This window comes from Hemitrygon akajei, unplaced genomic scaffold (genome assembly GCF_048418815.1).
Source record: "Hemitrygon akajei unplaced genomic scaffold, sHemAka1.3 Scf000073, whole genome shotgun sequence".
Taxonomy (NCBI): Eukaryota; Metazoa; Chordata; class Chondrichthyes; order Myliobatiformes; family Dasyatidae; genus Hemitrygon; species Hemitrygon akajei.
The window spans coordinates 2,334,814-2,351,876 of record NW_027331959.1 but is presented as its reverse complement, the minus strand read 5'-3'; the positions used below and the strand labels follow the sequence as shown (position 1 = coordinate 2,351,876).

Genomic DNA, 17,063 nt, shown 5'->3' with positions numbered 1-17,063 from the left:
ATTTGCCTTCTTAACCACCCGATCAATCTGTTCAGTCTCTTTCAGGGAGCGATGAACTTGGAGTCTGAGATCCCTCTGATCATCAACACTGTTCAGGGTTTTGCATTTAACAGTGTACTGTCTCATACATTCGAACTACCGAGCTGCCGAGATGATCATCACTGATCAAATCTCACTGAGATTTCTCAGATCCTGTTGAATTTATTGCCAATTGCACAAGTACGGGAAGGTACAGGTACAGAGAAACGCTGACTTGTGGCAGCATCACAGGCAAGTACATTCGGATAACACACGGAACACAGATTATACGATTCTCTGTCAGTAACAATCCATTATCTATAAACATGTCATTAACCGTATTTTATATACAGTACGTTCTGTCATGATCAATATTTAAATGTGCAATAACAGACTTGAAAATATTGAATTTGGTCACTGTTTCTATTCCTCCTGTAATCCACAACCAGCTCCTTTGTTTTTGACACAATGACGGAGAGGTTGTTTTCTTGACACCACTGTGTCGGGGTGATGACTTCTTCTCTGTCGGCTGATCGTTATTATTTGAGATTAGTCCAGTCAGTGTAGTGTCGTCAGCAAATTTGCATATTGGAGCTGTGGGTGGCGACACAAGTCATGAGACGAAAGGAGGGGGCCAAGGAGACAACCCTGTGGGGTATGTGTGCTGAGGGTCAGAGAGACAGAGGTGAGGGAGCTCACTCTTACCACCTGCCGGCGATCTGACAGGAAGTCTAGGATCCAGCTACACAAGGCAGGGTGAAGGCCGAGGTCTCTGAGCTTCTTGTCGATACTTCACGCCTTCGTATGGCTACTGCTCTGCCCATGACTGCAAGGAACTGCAGAGAGCTTTGGAGAGCAGAAAACATCAGAGAAACAAGCCTCCCCTCCATGGACTCTTCCTACACTTCCCCTGCCTCGGAAAAGCAGGCCATGTACTCAAACATCCTCACAACCTGGACATTCTTGCTGCAAAACCCGCTCCCCATCGGGGAAGAGATACAAAAGCCTTAAAGCGCGTACCACCCGGCTCAAGGTCGGATTCCTGTCTGTGGTTATAAGCCAAATGAATGGTCTTTAGTCCGATAAAATGTACTCGACCTCACAATGTAACTCGACGTGACCCTGCACCATATGTCTATCTACACTGCACTTTCTCTGCAGCCATAATGCTTTGTTACCGTTATTGTTTTGTCGTATATCAGCTCAATGTACTGTCGTAATGTATTGATCTGTGTGGCTGGTACGTCAGGCAAGATTTTCACTGTCGCTCAGTACGTGATAAGAATAAACAATATCCCCATTTTAATTGTGTGGAAATATTAGACAGACTGAGCTTCTGCTTTGGAACCTCAAAAGAAAACTTAACTGAACTGTTGTCATTTCTGAGGAATGCAAATAATTAGAAAAGGCTTCAATCTCGCATTACAATCTGAGGTAACTGGGATCAGGTGACCGGTGGTGGGTCTCCCATATCAATATCAGAATCAGGTTTAATAGCACCGGCATATGTCATGAAATCTGTTGTCTCTGCAGCAACAGGAGAACCTAATTCATATCAATAGATTTTAACAGCTATGAATTACAAAAAATATTCACGTTAAGTCGTTAAATGGTATAAGTAGTGCAAAAATAAAAATAAATATGTAATAAACCTTTAATTGTGTGGAAATTCTGGAGCAAAGCTTAAGTAAACTGTGCACATTTATGAGGAGCTCAGAAAAATAGAAAAGGCTGTATTCTCATATGAATAGTTCATATAACCAGAACTATTGGCTGCACTTTGACAGGGCGAAACAGTGGAATAGACAATAAGACCATAAAATATTGGAGCAGTAGTTGGCCGTTCGGCCCAACAATTCTGCTCCGCCATTCAATCATGGGCTGATCCAATTCTTCCAGTCAACCCCACTCCCCTGCCATCACCCCATAACCTTTGATGCGCTGGCTAATCAATAACCTATTTATCTCTACCTTAAATACACACAATGACTTGGCTCCACAGCCACTCGTGACAACAAATTCCACACATTTACCACACACTGATTTAAGTAATTTATCCGTATCTCTGTTCTAAATGGACGTCCTTTAATTCAGCAGTCATGCCCTCTTGTCCTAGAATCCCCTACCATGGGAAACTAACTTTGCCATATCTAATCTGTTCAGACCTTTTATCATTGAGAATATTTCTATGAGATCCCCATTATTCTCCTGAAGTCCAGGGAATACAGCCCAACGGAATCATTCCCGTGAATCTCCTCTGAACCCTCTCTAATGTCAGTACGATGATGTGGCATCCGTCGGTCTCGAGAGACCATGGATCTGCGCCTGGAGAGTTTTGATTCAGCTGCTGATGGTGGTGCAGCGTCTGTTGTGGCTGTACAGGCCCACACGGGAGTGACAGTCTCGGTTGCAGCGATTGCATTTGAAGACGCTCTCCTCCAATGTTGCCGTGTTGTTGTCTTTTCGGCGAGCGCGCTTTTCCTCGGCGGCAAGCCTCAGTTTCTCTCCTCCGCGCTCCAGCCCTCTGTGTAGTTCTCGTCTCCAGCGTGAGCGATCGTTCGCGACGTCTCCCCATCTCTTGACGTCCAGGTCCGTATAATGTCAGTATATCATTTCTAAAATTAGGATCCCAAAACTGCACCCAATAGTCTGAGTGATATCACGAGTGCCTTAAAGAGACTCACCATCGCATCCCTGCTCTTATATTCTATACCTCTAGAAATGAATGCCAGCATTGCATTTGCGTTCTTCACCACCGACTCAACCTGGAAGTTAACCGTTAGGGTATCTTGCAGAAGGACTTCCAAGTCCACTTGTATCTCTGCGTTTAGAATTCTCTCCCCATCTAAACAATTGTCCGCCCGTTTATTTCTTCCACCAATTTAGTACACTTTACAACTTAGTATTTCATTTGCCACTTCTTTGCCCATTCCCCTAAACTATCTAAGTATCTCTGCAGGCTCTCTGTTTCCTCAACACTACCCGCTCCTCCACCTATCTTGGTATCATCGGAAAATTTAGCCACAAATCCATTAATGCCGTAGTCCAAATCATTGACATACATCGTAAATTTCTTAATTCGACCTACAGCGACCTTCAAATCCTACGTCATCTAATTTCAATGATTTAATATTAATTTTTGTACACAGGGCTACACCACTTCCTGTGCCCACTAACCTATCTTTCTGATACACCTTGTATCCTTGGACGTTCAGTTCCCAATGCCAGCCATTCTTTAGCCAAGTTTCACAAATGGCCACAGCGTCAAATTTGCCAGTCCTGAATTTCAAGACAGTCCATTTTATTCCTTATACTGCGTGCATTCAAATACAACACTCTCAGTCCAGCATTTGTTGCTTTCTGTTTTAATTGCCCCACGACTCTATTGCCCTGTAACTCATTCCAGTGGCTTTGATTAAGCTTTATCTCCTGCCTGTTCTTTCTAAAATCTCTGTTGCACGCCATCATTGATTTATTTCTGTTTTCCCCTTCCTCAGCCTAATCACTCCGGCTCCCATCTCTCTGTCAAATTCGTTTAAACCCTCACTAACAGCTTTATTAAATCTGCCCGCCAGGATATTGGACCGCTTTGTGTTCAGGTGTAACCCGTCCATTTTGTACCGGTCGGACCCAATGATCCAGGAATCAGAAGCCCTGCCCCCCTACACAACTCTCTCAGCCACACATTAATACGCCTGATCATGCTATTCTTTCGTCGCTAGCACGTGGCGCAGGCAGCAATCCTGAGATTACTACCCCAGAGGCCCACAGGGGTCTGAGTTGGCAACGTTTCTGTTTACGTTCTATGTCAATGCATCGGATGACAGTATTGATGGGCCTGTGGCCAAATTTACGAATGACGTCGAATATTGAAAGGACTGGATAGAGAGGTCGTGCAGGGCTATAGTATCTGCTTATCACAATGCCATAAATTCAAATTCAAACTTTTAACAGTGTAGAAATGTCAGAAGATCTATGTGTGGGAATCACAAACACAACAGAACGATATCTCCGCAGTGTCTGTCAGTTCACCAGCGCTTGAATGCCACTGATCCTTGAATATGGAGGCGGAGATGCTGGAGAAGACATCCTGACTGATGCTGATGACAGATGCTGGCTCGCGACCAGGAGAGCCCGATCACGTGTCCATGTCCGTGATCTGATTGGATACATTGCCATGACTTGATAGCAGTGTGATGTCGTTCACTGACGAAGGGTCTCGGCCCGAACGTTGACTGCTCGTTTCAACGGAAGCTGCCCGACCTGCTGAGTTCATCCAGCTTGTTTGTACGTGTTGATGTCATTCACTGGCTCTCATTTTGGAAGGGATTCAGTCGGCCATCGCAGATACACCAGCAGCTTCACATTGGGAAGCGGCCGTTCATCTGCTCCCTGAGTGCGAAGAGACACATTCAGTTAACCCACCTTGTGATGCTTCGGTGAGTTCACAATAAATAGAGGCCACATTTCTGTCCGGAGTGAGCAAAGAGATTTACTCAATCATCCCAGCTGCTGCAACACCAGCAACTTCACATCAGGGAGGAAGTTCAAATCAGCTCCGTGTTAAATGTTTAAACATCACGGTGACTGAAGGCAGCTGCAGGTTCATGAGGGACTGTTACTGTCAGATTCTGCAGTTCAGGACTGAACCCTGGTCACTGAGCATTGGAGGAGTCTGTTCTGCTGATGTTAGCCTTAAACTTGACTGGTGTTTAATACTGTGGATCTGTGAAAGATAAATCAGTTCTGTATTCACTCCCCTGTCTCAGGTAGTTACTGTCTCTACCACACTCACAATGTACGCTAGAAAGGCCACTCGGCCCATCTTGCCCCTGCCCATGTTTCTGTTCCATATCAGTACATCAAAACCTATCCCTGCCATTCCCCTATCACTCTCCCTGAGATGACAGGTTTCAACTAGTCACCACACAGTGGGACAGGAGATTTCCGTGAAATTTCATAGAATCATAGAAGTCTACAGCATATTACAGATGCGTTGGCCCACAATGCTGTGCCGACCATGTAAATTACTCTGGAAACTGTCTAGAATTTCCCGACCGCATAGACAGCTATTTTCCTAAGTTCCATTTACCTCTCTAAAAGTCTCTTAAAAGATCCTATTGTATCTGCCTCTACCACCGGCGCTGGCGGTGCATTCCACACATGCACCACTCTTTGTTTAAAAAACTTAGCTCTGACAACTCCTCTGTAGGTACTTCCAAGCAGCTTAAATCTCTGCCCCTCGTGTTTGCCGTTTCAGCCCTGGGAAAAAGCCTCTGGCTATCCACACAACTAATGCCTCTCATCATCTTATACATCTGCATGAATTTCCTGCATGATTTTCTCCAGGCTGAATAAGAAGATGAACTCACTGTGGTTTTGACGTTCTTCAGGGCTCTGGACAAAGTTTGTTAAACTCCTTCTTCCCTGCTCTTTTCAACGTTTTGGGTCATTTTCACCAATTTTAAAGGACTGTGCCTCAGACAGCTGGGTTGTTGCAATTGTTACGTACCAGCAGCAATAGATCACTAATGGAGTCTGGTTTCGATGTTAAATCCATTATCTTTATCAGTATCTGCTCCAAATATAAAAGATTAAACGAAATAAACAGGTTAACAATGTTATCGTATATATGTGTATGTAGAGCTTCCAAACTATCAAGCTTGTGAAACAATGCTTAAAGTCCTAAAATGCTAAAGTAGAAAAGTTCAGTAATCCACGGAATAAGTGAGTGAGAGGAGAGATTTGTAAATCCACACGAACATGTAGAGAGAAGGCAATTACGAAGAATTCCACACACATTCCACGCTGGGTAAACGAAATAACAGTCGCCGAAGATCTTATCCGTTGATTCGTTCCGAAATTCACTTCGAAATATCACCAGGTGACAGTGACAGGAATATCGTCTTCAAGTAGACTCGCCAGTGAATCTTCCATGGTGCAGAGTCAGAAACCAAAGAGTTACCAGCCTGAGTCAGGGCTGTGGGGCTGCAGAGAGAGATGGGGCCTGGAGTTCACGAGGAGGAGGCGGAATCAAACCAGCAGGCAATGGCTACAAAAGAAAGATCGGAAACATTTGGAAACAGGTTGTCCGGAAAAAAAGGTGGTTAATTTCTGCAAAATACGAGTGGAAATTAACAGATCAGGCAGTAAATGTGGAGAGGAATAAATAGACAACGTTTAGGCCGAGCCCCTTCAGCTCGATTGTGTACTCAGCTAATTAGTTGCTGCCTGAATTGCAGAGTTCCTCCTGCATTCTGTTTGTGTGCGTCTCTGTATTTCCAACAAATACAGAATCTCCTGTGTTTCAGATCTCCATTTTACTGTGGCATGAGATATACGTTGATATTGAGTATATTCTTTATGGGAGCCGCTTTCTGCGTTTGAACAGCTGCAGATTTTTCTCTACAGACGAAAAAAAATGAGGTACAGACATTGAACCAGTGCTTGCAGAAATGTTTAATGGCACCGTGACTACCCATAAGGACCTGCGATAAAGTTTTTAGCCGGCACTGAAGCACCGATGAAATGCGCAGGCGTCAGGGTTGTGACGTCACCGAGAATGACGCATGCGCACAGTACTAAGAAGGCCTTGAAATATCGATGTGCAGGTGAGAACAATTCTCTGTCTCTTTTTATAAACACCGATTTCCGGGCAAATCCTGTGACCCGCAATCCCAGGACAGTCCTGCTCTCTTCCCTCTCTCTCAGCTCCCGATCCATTCACGGGCCCCAGGGAGCTTCCAGCTGATGACGGAATGGAAACCGATTGATCTCTCAGACAGAGCTGAGCTACAGCTATCTAAATGCAAGGATTGGGAACTCGGAGAGAGGGAACAAAATCTTTTAGATCACCAGTTGAGAAAATCGCCTTTGTTCTGCCTCCATTCACAAACAAGAAAAAATCTGCAGATGCTGGAAATGCAAGCAACGCACACACAATGCCGGCGGAATTCAGCATTAGTACTCTTTTGGTGCTGCCTGGCCTGCTGAGTTCCTCCTGCATTTTGTGTGTGTTGCTTGTTCTAACTTTTCTACCAGTGAGAACATGTTTTGTCTTATTCTCTCCGTGTACATAATGATATCAAACAACTTTGCCCTGGGCAACAAATAGCTTTCACATCACAGATGTGCCAGACTCCAATGAGACAGACTACTGCCCTTCCCTTTATATTCATTGGCATTACCATCACTTAGTTCACCACTTTCAGTCATTTGGGGGAGAGTTCAGGGGTAATATTTATGTAGAATATAGAAACTGGTGTTACCTGTGTATATTGTGGTGATGCAAAAGTTGCTGGAGAATTTGCAAGTGGGAAGAAGTGGAGTGATATTTGGAAATCTGACGTTTTAAAGCACAATTTAGCAAGCAAATCACATGTGGACAAAGTGCAAAAGCTCTGGTGAGAAAATCCTTCATTACCCGTTACAGGCCTGCTACACAGGTTGTGTGAGAGTGCAGGTCAATTCGATCGAACCCAGAGAAGATCAAACTCCTAACGACAGTGATTTGCTAGCTGTTAAAATGAATAACTCTCTATATAAAATTCACTGTGCACATGTTGTCACTGGCTAAAAATGCACAGTACAAGATTTATGTGCACACTGGTTATTACAAATTAGAGGGGATATTGGAGGGGAGGTGGGGAGACCTCCAGTGTCCCTGATGCCCTCACCTACAAGATGTGCATCCAGCTGCAGCTTGTAACCCTGCACTTCAAAGAGTTGGAACTTGAAATGGATGAATTCTGGATCATCCAGGAGTTGGAGCGGGTGATAGTTATGACATGAAGAAAGGTGAGTTACACCCAAGGTGCAAGACACAGGAAACTGGGTGAGAGTCAGGAAGGGGAATGCGGTTAAATAGCCATTGCAGAGTACTCTTGTGACCATTCCCCACAACAACAGGTAGACCACTTTAGAAACCATTGGGGGGAGTTGCCTGGCAGTGGAAAGTCAAAGGGGTGATAGGGGATTGGTTAGGTAGGGGAATAGACCAGGAAAGGGTGTAATATTCTAGCAGTAAGGCTTGCTAGAGCTAGTGTGGAGGGTGATGTAAATTGTAAGGGGAATAGGAGCCAGAATGACAGTTCAGGTAGTAGAGAGATTGTATTGAATTGACTTTATTATGTGCATCCTTCATATACATGAGGAGTAGAAACCTTTACGTTACATCTCCATCTAAATGTGCAATGTGTAGTTTATAGTAATTAATAATAAATAGTTTGTACATAGGACAGTCAATACAACATGGAAGTGCAATTGTATCAGCATGAATGAATCAGTCTGATGGCCTGGTGGAAGATGATGTCCCGGAGCCTGTGGGTCCTTTTGCTGTGGTACTGTTTCCTGGATGGGAACAGCAGGAACAGTTGGTGTATGTGGTGAATTAGGTCCCCAAAATCCTTTGGGCCCCTTTTACACACCTGTCTTTGTAAATGTCCTGAATCATGGGAAGTTCACATCTGCAGATATGCTGGGCTGTCCGCACCTCTCTCTGTAGGTTCCTGCGATTAAGCGAAGTACAGTTCCCATACCAGGCTGTGATGCAGCTGGTCAGGATGCTTTCAATTCTGTCCCTGTAGAAAGTTCTTAGGATTTGGGGTCCCATCCCAAATTTCTTCACCCGTCTGAAGTGAAAGAGGTGCTGTTTTGCTTTTCTCACAACATAGCCAGTATGTGCAGACAAAGTGAAATCTTGGTGATGTTTATACCAAAGAACTTAAAGCTGTTCACCCTCTCAACCCCAGATCCATTGATGTCAATGGGGGTTTGCCAGTCTCCATACCTCCTGTTGTCCACAATCAGCTCCTTTGTTTTTGTGCCAGTCAGGGAGAGTTTGTTTTCTTGACACCAGTCCGATGTTGTTCAGACCTCAGATAGAGTCAGCAATCAAATGGCTGAGCATGGTGCGATGAATGTGCTGAGCTGTGTATATCACAATGCAAGAAGCATCGTAGGAAAGCCAGATGAGCTCAGGACAGGGAATTATGATATTGTAGCCATTACTGGGACTTGGTTGCACCCAACAGTCTGAGGGGTTTAGAGGAACAAATTTGTAGAGAGATCGCAGACCATGCCAAGAAACAAAGGTTGATGCAGTAAGTGAATTTAACTTCCCATATATTGACCAGGACACCCATACTGTAAATGGACTAGATAGGGTAAAGTTTGTCAAATGTGCCCTTAATCAGTACGTAGAATTCCCGACGTAGAAGTGTGCAATAAGCCATTAGGAAATGATCCAGGGCTGGTGACAGCAATTAGTGATCATAATGCCATGAGATTCAAAGTAACTATGGAGAAAGGGAGGTCTGGACCACGGGTTGAGATTCTAAATTGGAGAAAGGTCAATTTTGATGGTATCAGAAAGGATCTGTCAAGTGTGGTTTTGGACAGGCTGTTTTCTGGCAAAGGAGTACTTGTAAGTGGGAGGCCTTCAGAAATGAAATTTTGAGGGTGTACAGTTTGAACATGCCTGTCAAAATAAAAGTTGAAAGGTACCTGGTGCAGGGAACCTGGGTTTTCAAGAGAGATTGAAGCCCCGGATATTTTGTTCCTTTAAATGCCTCAGACATTGCCTTGGTTTTCTGTGCTACCAAGACTCATTAATGACTACAATATCGTGACTCCACGCCCTGAGCTCATCTGACGTTTTTTGACTTGTCTTCTGTTGGTTTCGAAAAGCTTCCCAATAGTTTTTGCTCTTTTGTTTGCCCTCTCTTTGGCTTTTATGTCGGCTTTGGCTTCTCATTTCAGCCACGGTTGTGTCCTCCTGCTTCCACTTCTTTGGGATGTATCGATCACTCAGCTCCCGAATTGCTCCCAGAAACTCCAGCCATTGCAGCTCCGTTGTCACTCCTACCTTTTCCCTTCCAAACAAGTTTGGCCAACTTCTCTGCCATAGAAACATGGAGAAGTTCAGTACAGAAACAGGCTACTTGGCCCATCTAGTCAATGCTGAAAAAACATTTAAGCTGTCCAATACAACTTCCTGCTCCAGGACCATCACCCTCCATACCCCTACAATCCAGGTACCTATCAAACTTCTCTTAATTGTGAAACTGAGCTCATGTTCACCACTTGTGCTGGCATCTCATTCCACACTCTCACGACCATTTCAGTAAAGAGCTTTTCCAAATGTTTCTGTTAAATTTTCACCTTCCCCACTTACCCATGACCTCTGGCTGTCATCCCATCCAACCTCAGTGGAAAAAACTGTTTGCATTTACCCGATCCATACCCTCATAATTTTCTATACTTCTAACAAATCCTCAAAGCAATTTTTAATTTCCTTGTTTATATTTAGAGCCTTTCTTAGGTGTATAAAATGATGAGGGGTATTGAACGTGTGGATAGCCAGAGGTTTTTTCTCAGGGTTGAAATGGCTAACTTGAGGGGGCATTGTTTCAAAGTGCTTGGAAATAGCTACCGTGGGGATGTCAGCCGTAAGTGTTTTTTTTTACACAGAGAGTGGTGGGTGCGTGCAATCCACTGCCGGCAGCAGTGGTCGAGGCAGATACAATAGGGTCTTTTAACAGCCTCTTAGATAGGTACATGGAGCTTAGGAAAATAGAGGGCTATGCGCTAGGGAAATTCTGGGCAGTTACATGGTTGGCACAACATTTTACGCTGAATAACCTGGAATATGCTGTGGACTTCTATGTTTGAAATTTGAACAGCAATGTAACTTCTCTTCTTTAAACTGTACATGTCTAGGATTTTAATGCCACTTTTCCACACTCCCATAGACCCTTTCTCCATCTCCTGAGTAAATAGAGATGAAAAATTATTTAAGATCTCCGCCATCTGTTTAGGTTCCACACGTGGATTGCACTCTCTCTCGGAGGCTGCTTCGAGGGTCTCTCTCTCCTGAAGCAAATACATTTCTTTTTATATCATGCAGTCACGTACACAGATACATGTGGGTTCACTCCCCCCTTAGTTTCTCTACAGATGAGTAATGTTAACTTTATCAGTCATAAATTGTTTGTATAACAGTTTTATTTGCTACTATGTCTGGATGCAGACAGACACAGGCCCACCACCCAAAGTCTGCTGCCCTTGTAAATAGTCACTCCCTCTTGTGTCAATATGCTTCTCACACCAAGGCTGCTGTCACCTGCTCAGCTTATGGGAAAGCATTTGTGCATTTCTACTCACTTTCTCAAGCTCATGGCTGCTATGACCTTTAAAAAAAATAGCCAGGGTCCTAAGCAGCCTACGAGATGCTGACTTCTTGATATTACAGTGATATCTTAATTCCAGGTGTTGATCCACGCCCTTAACACATCCACCTTGTCCTACACTGTTACTTGATTTGAAATATACAGGGCTCAGCATATTCACAGCACCATGCTCAACTTTTTCATTCCTGACTTTGTCTGAGGACTGAAAACAACTGTCTGCACAACCCCTCCACTATCTGTTCTGTTATTCAGGCTCCCATTCCCCCTGCAACTTTAGATTAACCCCCTCCCCTTACCCCCACCTCCCACCATGCAGGTCTATCAGCCCTTTGGCTTTCCTCTCCCAGATCTATAAAAAGGGAGGTGCATACCAGGTACAGGTAAATAGGAAGAAATGGGGTACAGGAAATTCAAGTGAACACTTATGAAAGAAATAAAAGAAGGCATGAGGTTGCCCCAGCAGACAAGGTGGAGGAGAATCCTCAGAGACTCTGAAGATATATTGAGAGCAAAAAGATTGTAAGCGAAAAAAAAATCATCTGAAAGATCAGAATATGAGGAGACAAAATAGATGGGGGAGATATTTTTCTGCTTCCATATTTACACAGAAGATGGTCACAGAGTCTATAGAAGTGAGGCAAAGCAGCATCAACTCCATGGACCCTGTACAGATTACAGAGGTGGAGGTGTTTGCTGTCTTAAGGGAAATTACCATGGATAAGTCCCCAGGGCCTGACAAGTTGTTCCCTCGGACCCTGTGGAAGACAAGTGCAGAAATTGTCGGGGCCAAAGCACAGATGTTTAAATCACCGTTAGTGACAGGTGAGGCACTGGAGGATTGGAGGACAGCCAGTGTTGTTCCGCAGTTCAAGAAAGGCTCTAAAAATAAACTAGGAAATTATACATTGGTGAGCCTGATATCACTAGTGGGAAAGTTATTGGAAAGTGTGTGCAGGAGGCAGATATTTCATTTTAAAATCTTTTTTTAATAAATTATTATTGATGATTAACAAAAAAGATACATTAAGTCAATATGTCATTATGTACAATAAAAATTAAATTAGCAAATAACTGATTAACAAAGCTAAGCAATATATCAGTAATAATAAGAAAAAATAAAGTTTTAAGAATATTTTTTGAAAGAAAAAGAAACAAAAAACCCGAAAGTAAAAAACAAAAAAAAAAGCATTAGGAGCAGAACCCCGGAGCTATACATCATACACGCTTGCATAAAAAAAAACATCAAACCACCAACTCAAATCCATTTAAAGAAAAATCAGAAGGAAACCATATTAATTAACTCAAATCAGATGATAGAGGTGGGCAAATGAACTCCACCTTTTCTCAAAATCAAATCGAGAATCAAAAGTTCGACTTCTGATTTTAGCCAAACTAAGACAGTATCACCTGAGAAAACCATTGTATCAAAGTAGGAGCAGAAGTATCTTTCCATTTCAACAAAATAGCCCTTCTGGCCAATAATGTAACAAATGCAATTACATGTTGGTTTGATGGCGAAATACCATGAATATATTGAGGGATTATGCCAAATAAAAAAGGTTGTAAATTAATTTTTAAAACTTTAGAAATTGTAGAGAAAATAGACTTCCAAAAATGTTTCAGTACAGAACATGACCAAAACATATAGGAGCTGGATATACAAGTATTCGGATCAATGTGGACTGATTCAGGATAGGCAGCATGGCTTTCAGCATGGTAGGTCATGTCTAAACCATATATTCTCTCGAGGAAGTTATCAGGAAAGTCGATGAAGGCAAGTCAGTGGATGTTGTCTACATGGACTTTAACAAGGCACTTGACGAAGTCTCATATGGGATGTTGGTCAAGAAGGTTCAGTCACTCAGCATTCAAGATGAGATAGTAAATTGGACGAGTAAATTGGGAGAAGCCAGAGTGTGGTGGCGGATGGTTGCCTCTCTGACCGGAGGCCTGTGACTAGTGGTTGCCACAAGGATCACTGCTGGATCTGTTGTTGTTTGTCATCTATATCAGTAATCTGAATGTTAACATGGTTAGCTGGATCAGCAACTTTGTGGATGAAACCAAGATTGTGGTGTAGTGAACAGCAAGGAAGACTATCATAGCTTGCAGTGTGATCTGGACCCGCTGAAAAAATGGGTTATGAAATGCAAAATGGAATTTAATGGAGACAAGTTGCATTTTGGAAGGACCTAGGTCTTACACAGTGAATGGGAGGGCACTGAGGAACACTGTAGAAGAAAGGGATCTGGGAATACAGATTCACTGGGAATTCACTGCAAGTGGTGTCACAGTTTGATAGGGACGGAAAGAAAGATTTCGTCACATTGGCCTTCATAAACCAAAGTACTGAGTACAGGAGATGGATGTATTGTTGACTTTGTACAAGACATTGGTGAGGCCTAATTTGGAGTATTGTGTGCAGTTTCGATCACCTACCTACATGAAAGATGTAAAAGAGGTTGAAAGAGTTCAGAGAAAATTTACAAGGATGTTGCCAGGTCTGGAGCACTTGGATTATAAGGGAAGATTGTACAGGTCAGGACTTTATTCCTTGGATCATACAAGACTGAGGGGAGATTTGATTGTGATAGAGGGGCATAGCTAGGGTAAATGCAAGCTGGCTTTTGCCACTGAGATGGGGTGGGACTACAACCAGCGACCATGGGTTAAGGGTGAAAGGTGAAACGTTAAGGGAAACATGAGGGGAAACTTCTTCACACAGACGGTCATCTGGGTGTGGAATGAGCAGCCAGCACAAGTGGTGCAATTTCAGCATTTAAGATGTTTGTATAGGTACCTAAATGATAAGGGTATGGGAGTGTGCAGTTGAAGTAGTTCAGCACTAACTAGATGGCCCAAAGGGCCTGTTTCTGTGTTGTAATTTTCTATTACTGTAACAAGAACCTGAAATAATACAAAAATTCATTCTAAGTCCTTTTAACAGCTGTGAAGACCAACCATTCATCGCAGCAAGAATTTTTTTTTATATGGCGTTAAAACTGTGGCACGTTAAGTTAAGGAAAATCCCAGTTGCACATCAAGAAAGACTATTTGCTTGAGACTGTTTCAGTTACTGTGGGGCCAGGCACCCATGCTGCTCAGCAGGAACAGGGAATAATACCAATGGATAGAGTCAAACTGAGCCAAGGTACAAATTGGAGATGGCAGAAATGCCCCATTCCTATAGAGACACAAGAGCATGAGGAAATTGATGGTGATTCCAGATACCAGCACTGTGCCCAGTCAGGAGATGATTTCTCTGTCCAACTTGGGTTGAACCTCACTGTAACAGTGTGATACCAGATCAAACCTTGGCAACTCAAGTGATCTCATCTGTAATGTTGTCCTACACCCATTGATGGATTTTGTAAATCTTGTTACAGGTTGAAAATGAGAAGGAATTTATCTCCAAGACTCTCAAACACGGCACGCCAGTTTTGCTGTCTCTGACTAGATACTTAAGAAGTGGAGCAAGAGATTCAATAGACCATCTGTCCAGCTCAGACTGTGGGGAGTGACTCACTCGGTCATTTGGCCAACTAGCATGTCCGGCATTTTACGCAGAGGAAAGGCCATTCACCTGCTCAGACAGAGGGAATGGATTGACTCGGTTATCTCAATTGAAGGTACATCAGCAAGTTCACACTGGGCAAGGCCATTCACCTGTTCCGTGTGTGGGAAGGGATTCAGTCAGTCTTCCCACCTGTGGACACACCAGTCAGTTCACAACACACCAGGCAGAGGCTGGTCATCTGCTGAACTTCTGGGAAAGGATTCACTCAGTCATCTGACCTAATGGCTCATCAGCGAGTTCACACTGGGGAAAAGTCATTCACCTGCTCAGATTGTGGGAAGAGATTCACTCATTCATCCACCCTACAGAGTCACCAGCGAGTTCACACTGGGGAGAAGCCGTTCACTTGCTCAGTCTGTGGGAAGAGATTCACTCAGTCATCCACCCTACAGAGTCACCAGCGAGTTCACACTGGGGAGAAGCCGTTCACTTGCTCAGTCTGTGGGAAGAGATTCACTCAGTCATCTCAACTACAGAGTCATCAGCGAGTTCACACTGGGGAGAAGCCATTCACCTGCTCAGAATGTGGGAAGGGATTCACTCATTCATCCACCCTACAGAGTCATCAGCGAGTTCACACTGGGGAGAAGCCGTTCATCTGCTCAGACTGTGGGAAGGGATTCACTCATTCATCCACCCTACAGAGACATCAGCGAGTTCACACTGGGGAAAAGCCGTTCACTTGCTCAGATTGTGGGAAGGGATTCATTGATTCATCCAGCCTACAGAGACATCAGCGAGTTCACACTGGGGAGAAGCCATTCACCTGCTCAGAATGTGGGAAGGGATTCACTCAGTTATCCAACCTACTGAGTCACCAGCGATTTCACACTGGGGAGAGGCCGTTCACCTGTTCAATCTGTGGGGAGAGATTCACTCGGTCATCCGACCTACAGAGTCACCAACGAGTTCACACTGGGGAGAAGCCGTTCACTTGCTCAGTCTGTGGGAAGGGATTCACTCAGTCATCCACACTACAGAGTCACCAGCGATTTCACACTGGTGAGAGGCCGTTCACCTGCTCAAAATGTGGGAAGAGATTCACTCAATCTTCCACCCTACAGAGACATCAGAGAGTTCATACCGGTGAGAAGCCGTTCAACTGCTCAGAATGTGGGAAACAGTTCACTCTGTCATCCCACCTAGTGGAACACCAGCGAGTTCACACTGGGGAGAGGCCTTTCACCTGCTCAGAATGTGGGAAGAGATTCACTCACTCATCCAACCTACAGACTCATCAACGAGTTCACACTGGGGAGAAGCCGTTCACCTGCTCAGAATGTGGGAAGAATTTCACTCGCTCTTCCTCCCTACAGAGACATCAGCGAGTTCACACCGGGGAGAAGCCGTTCATCTGTTCATAATTTGGGAAAGGATTCACTCAGTCATCCCAACTACTGGCACACCAGTCAGTTCACAATGGGAAGTGGCGTTATTATGAATCCCTAGGTTTTGTTTGCTGTGGACAGTCATCTTAAGAGAGAGAGAGACAGAAATTAGGATGGTGAGTCAGTCTGACTTGCAGGTTGTTTAATTCGCCCGCAGCTTGTTTAGTTTTAACCGAGGACACAGACACTCAGACGAAGACGGAGGAGGAAAAGTGGAAGGATTAGAATCGGGGAACTAGTGGCCGAGGGTCACTGATTGGAACTTTTCTATGACCACAAGGGTGGGTAAATTATCAATTCACCATACATCGAATGTGTGGTTATCACCTCGTTTGTTCCATAGGTGTGGATCGGATTTGGCATATCCTGTGAAGACCACTTATGTGTTAACGCTTGGCTGCGTGTGGTGTGGTAATTCACTTGAAGACGATACCCTTTGTGACAAGTCACTTTCGGTGATAATTTGTATGTGGATTTGGAACGATGAAGCATAAAACCTACAGCGACTGTTGTCTCGTTTTACCACGTTGGAGCCTGTGGAATTCGACATAATTGCCTTCTCTCGCCATTTACCCTGGATTACAAATATCTCTCTCATCACCTATTCTGTGGTTGAACTGAACTTTCATACTCTTAACGCATCAAGACTCGAAGCCTTGTTTCCCCCAAGCTCAATAGTTTGGAAGTTATATTTACACACACATATACACATAACTTCTGATTATCTTGCTTAAGTTACTGTATTATAACTAGGATCTAATAAAGATTGTTTTAACATCAAAAACAGACTCCAGCTGTAGTCTATTGCTGCTGGTTTGTTTCTAAAGGGTTACGATTCATAACAAAATTGGGGCTGTGTCCGGGATATGAACAGATTTGGGGGCATATTGA

At 43.9% G+C, this 17,063-nt stretch overlaps 1 protein-coding gene across 1 annotated transcript; it reads left to right on the top strand.

Annotated features, from left to right (window-relative positions):
- Positions 1–6,565: 6,565 nt before the first annotated feature.
- Positions 6,566–16,956, top strand: LOC140722267 (uncharacterized). The gene is made up of 2 exons (XM_073037069.1): positions 6,566–6,629; positions 14,594–16,956. The coding sequence occupies exon 2, from the start codon at positions 15,006–15,008 to the stop codon at positions 16,146–16,148; it is 1,143 nt and encodes a 380-aa protein (XP_072893170.1). The 5' UTR covers positions 6,566–6,629; positions 14,594–15,005; the 3' UTR covers positions 16,149–16,956.
- Positions 16,957–17,063: the final 107 nt, after the last annotated feature.

Coding starts and splice junctions, on each gene's coding strand:
- LOC140722267 (XM_073037069.1), top strand. CDS start 15,006: ATGGCTCATCAGCGAGTTCACACTGGGGAAAAGTCATTCACCTGCTCA.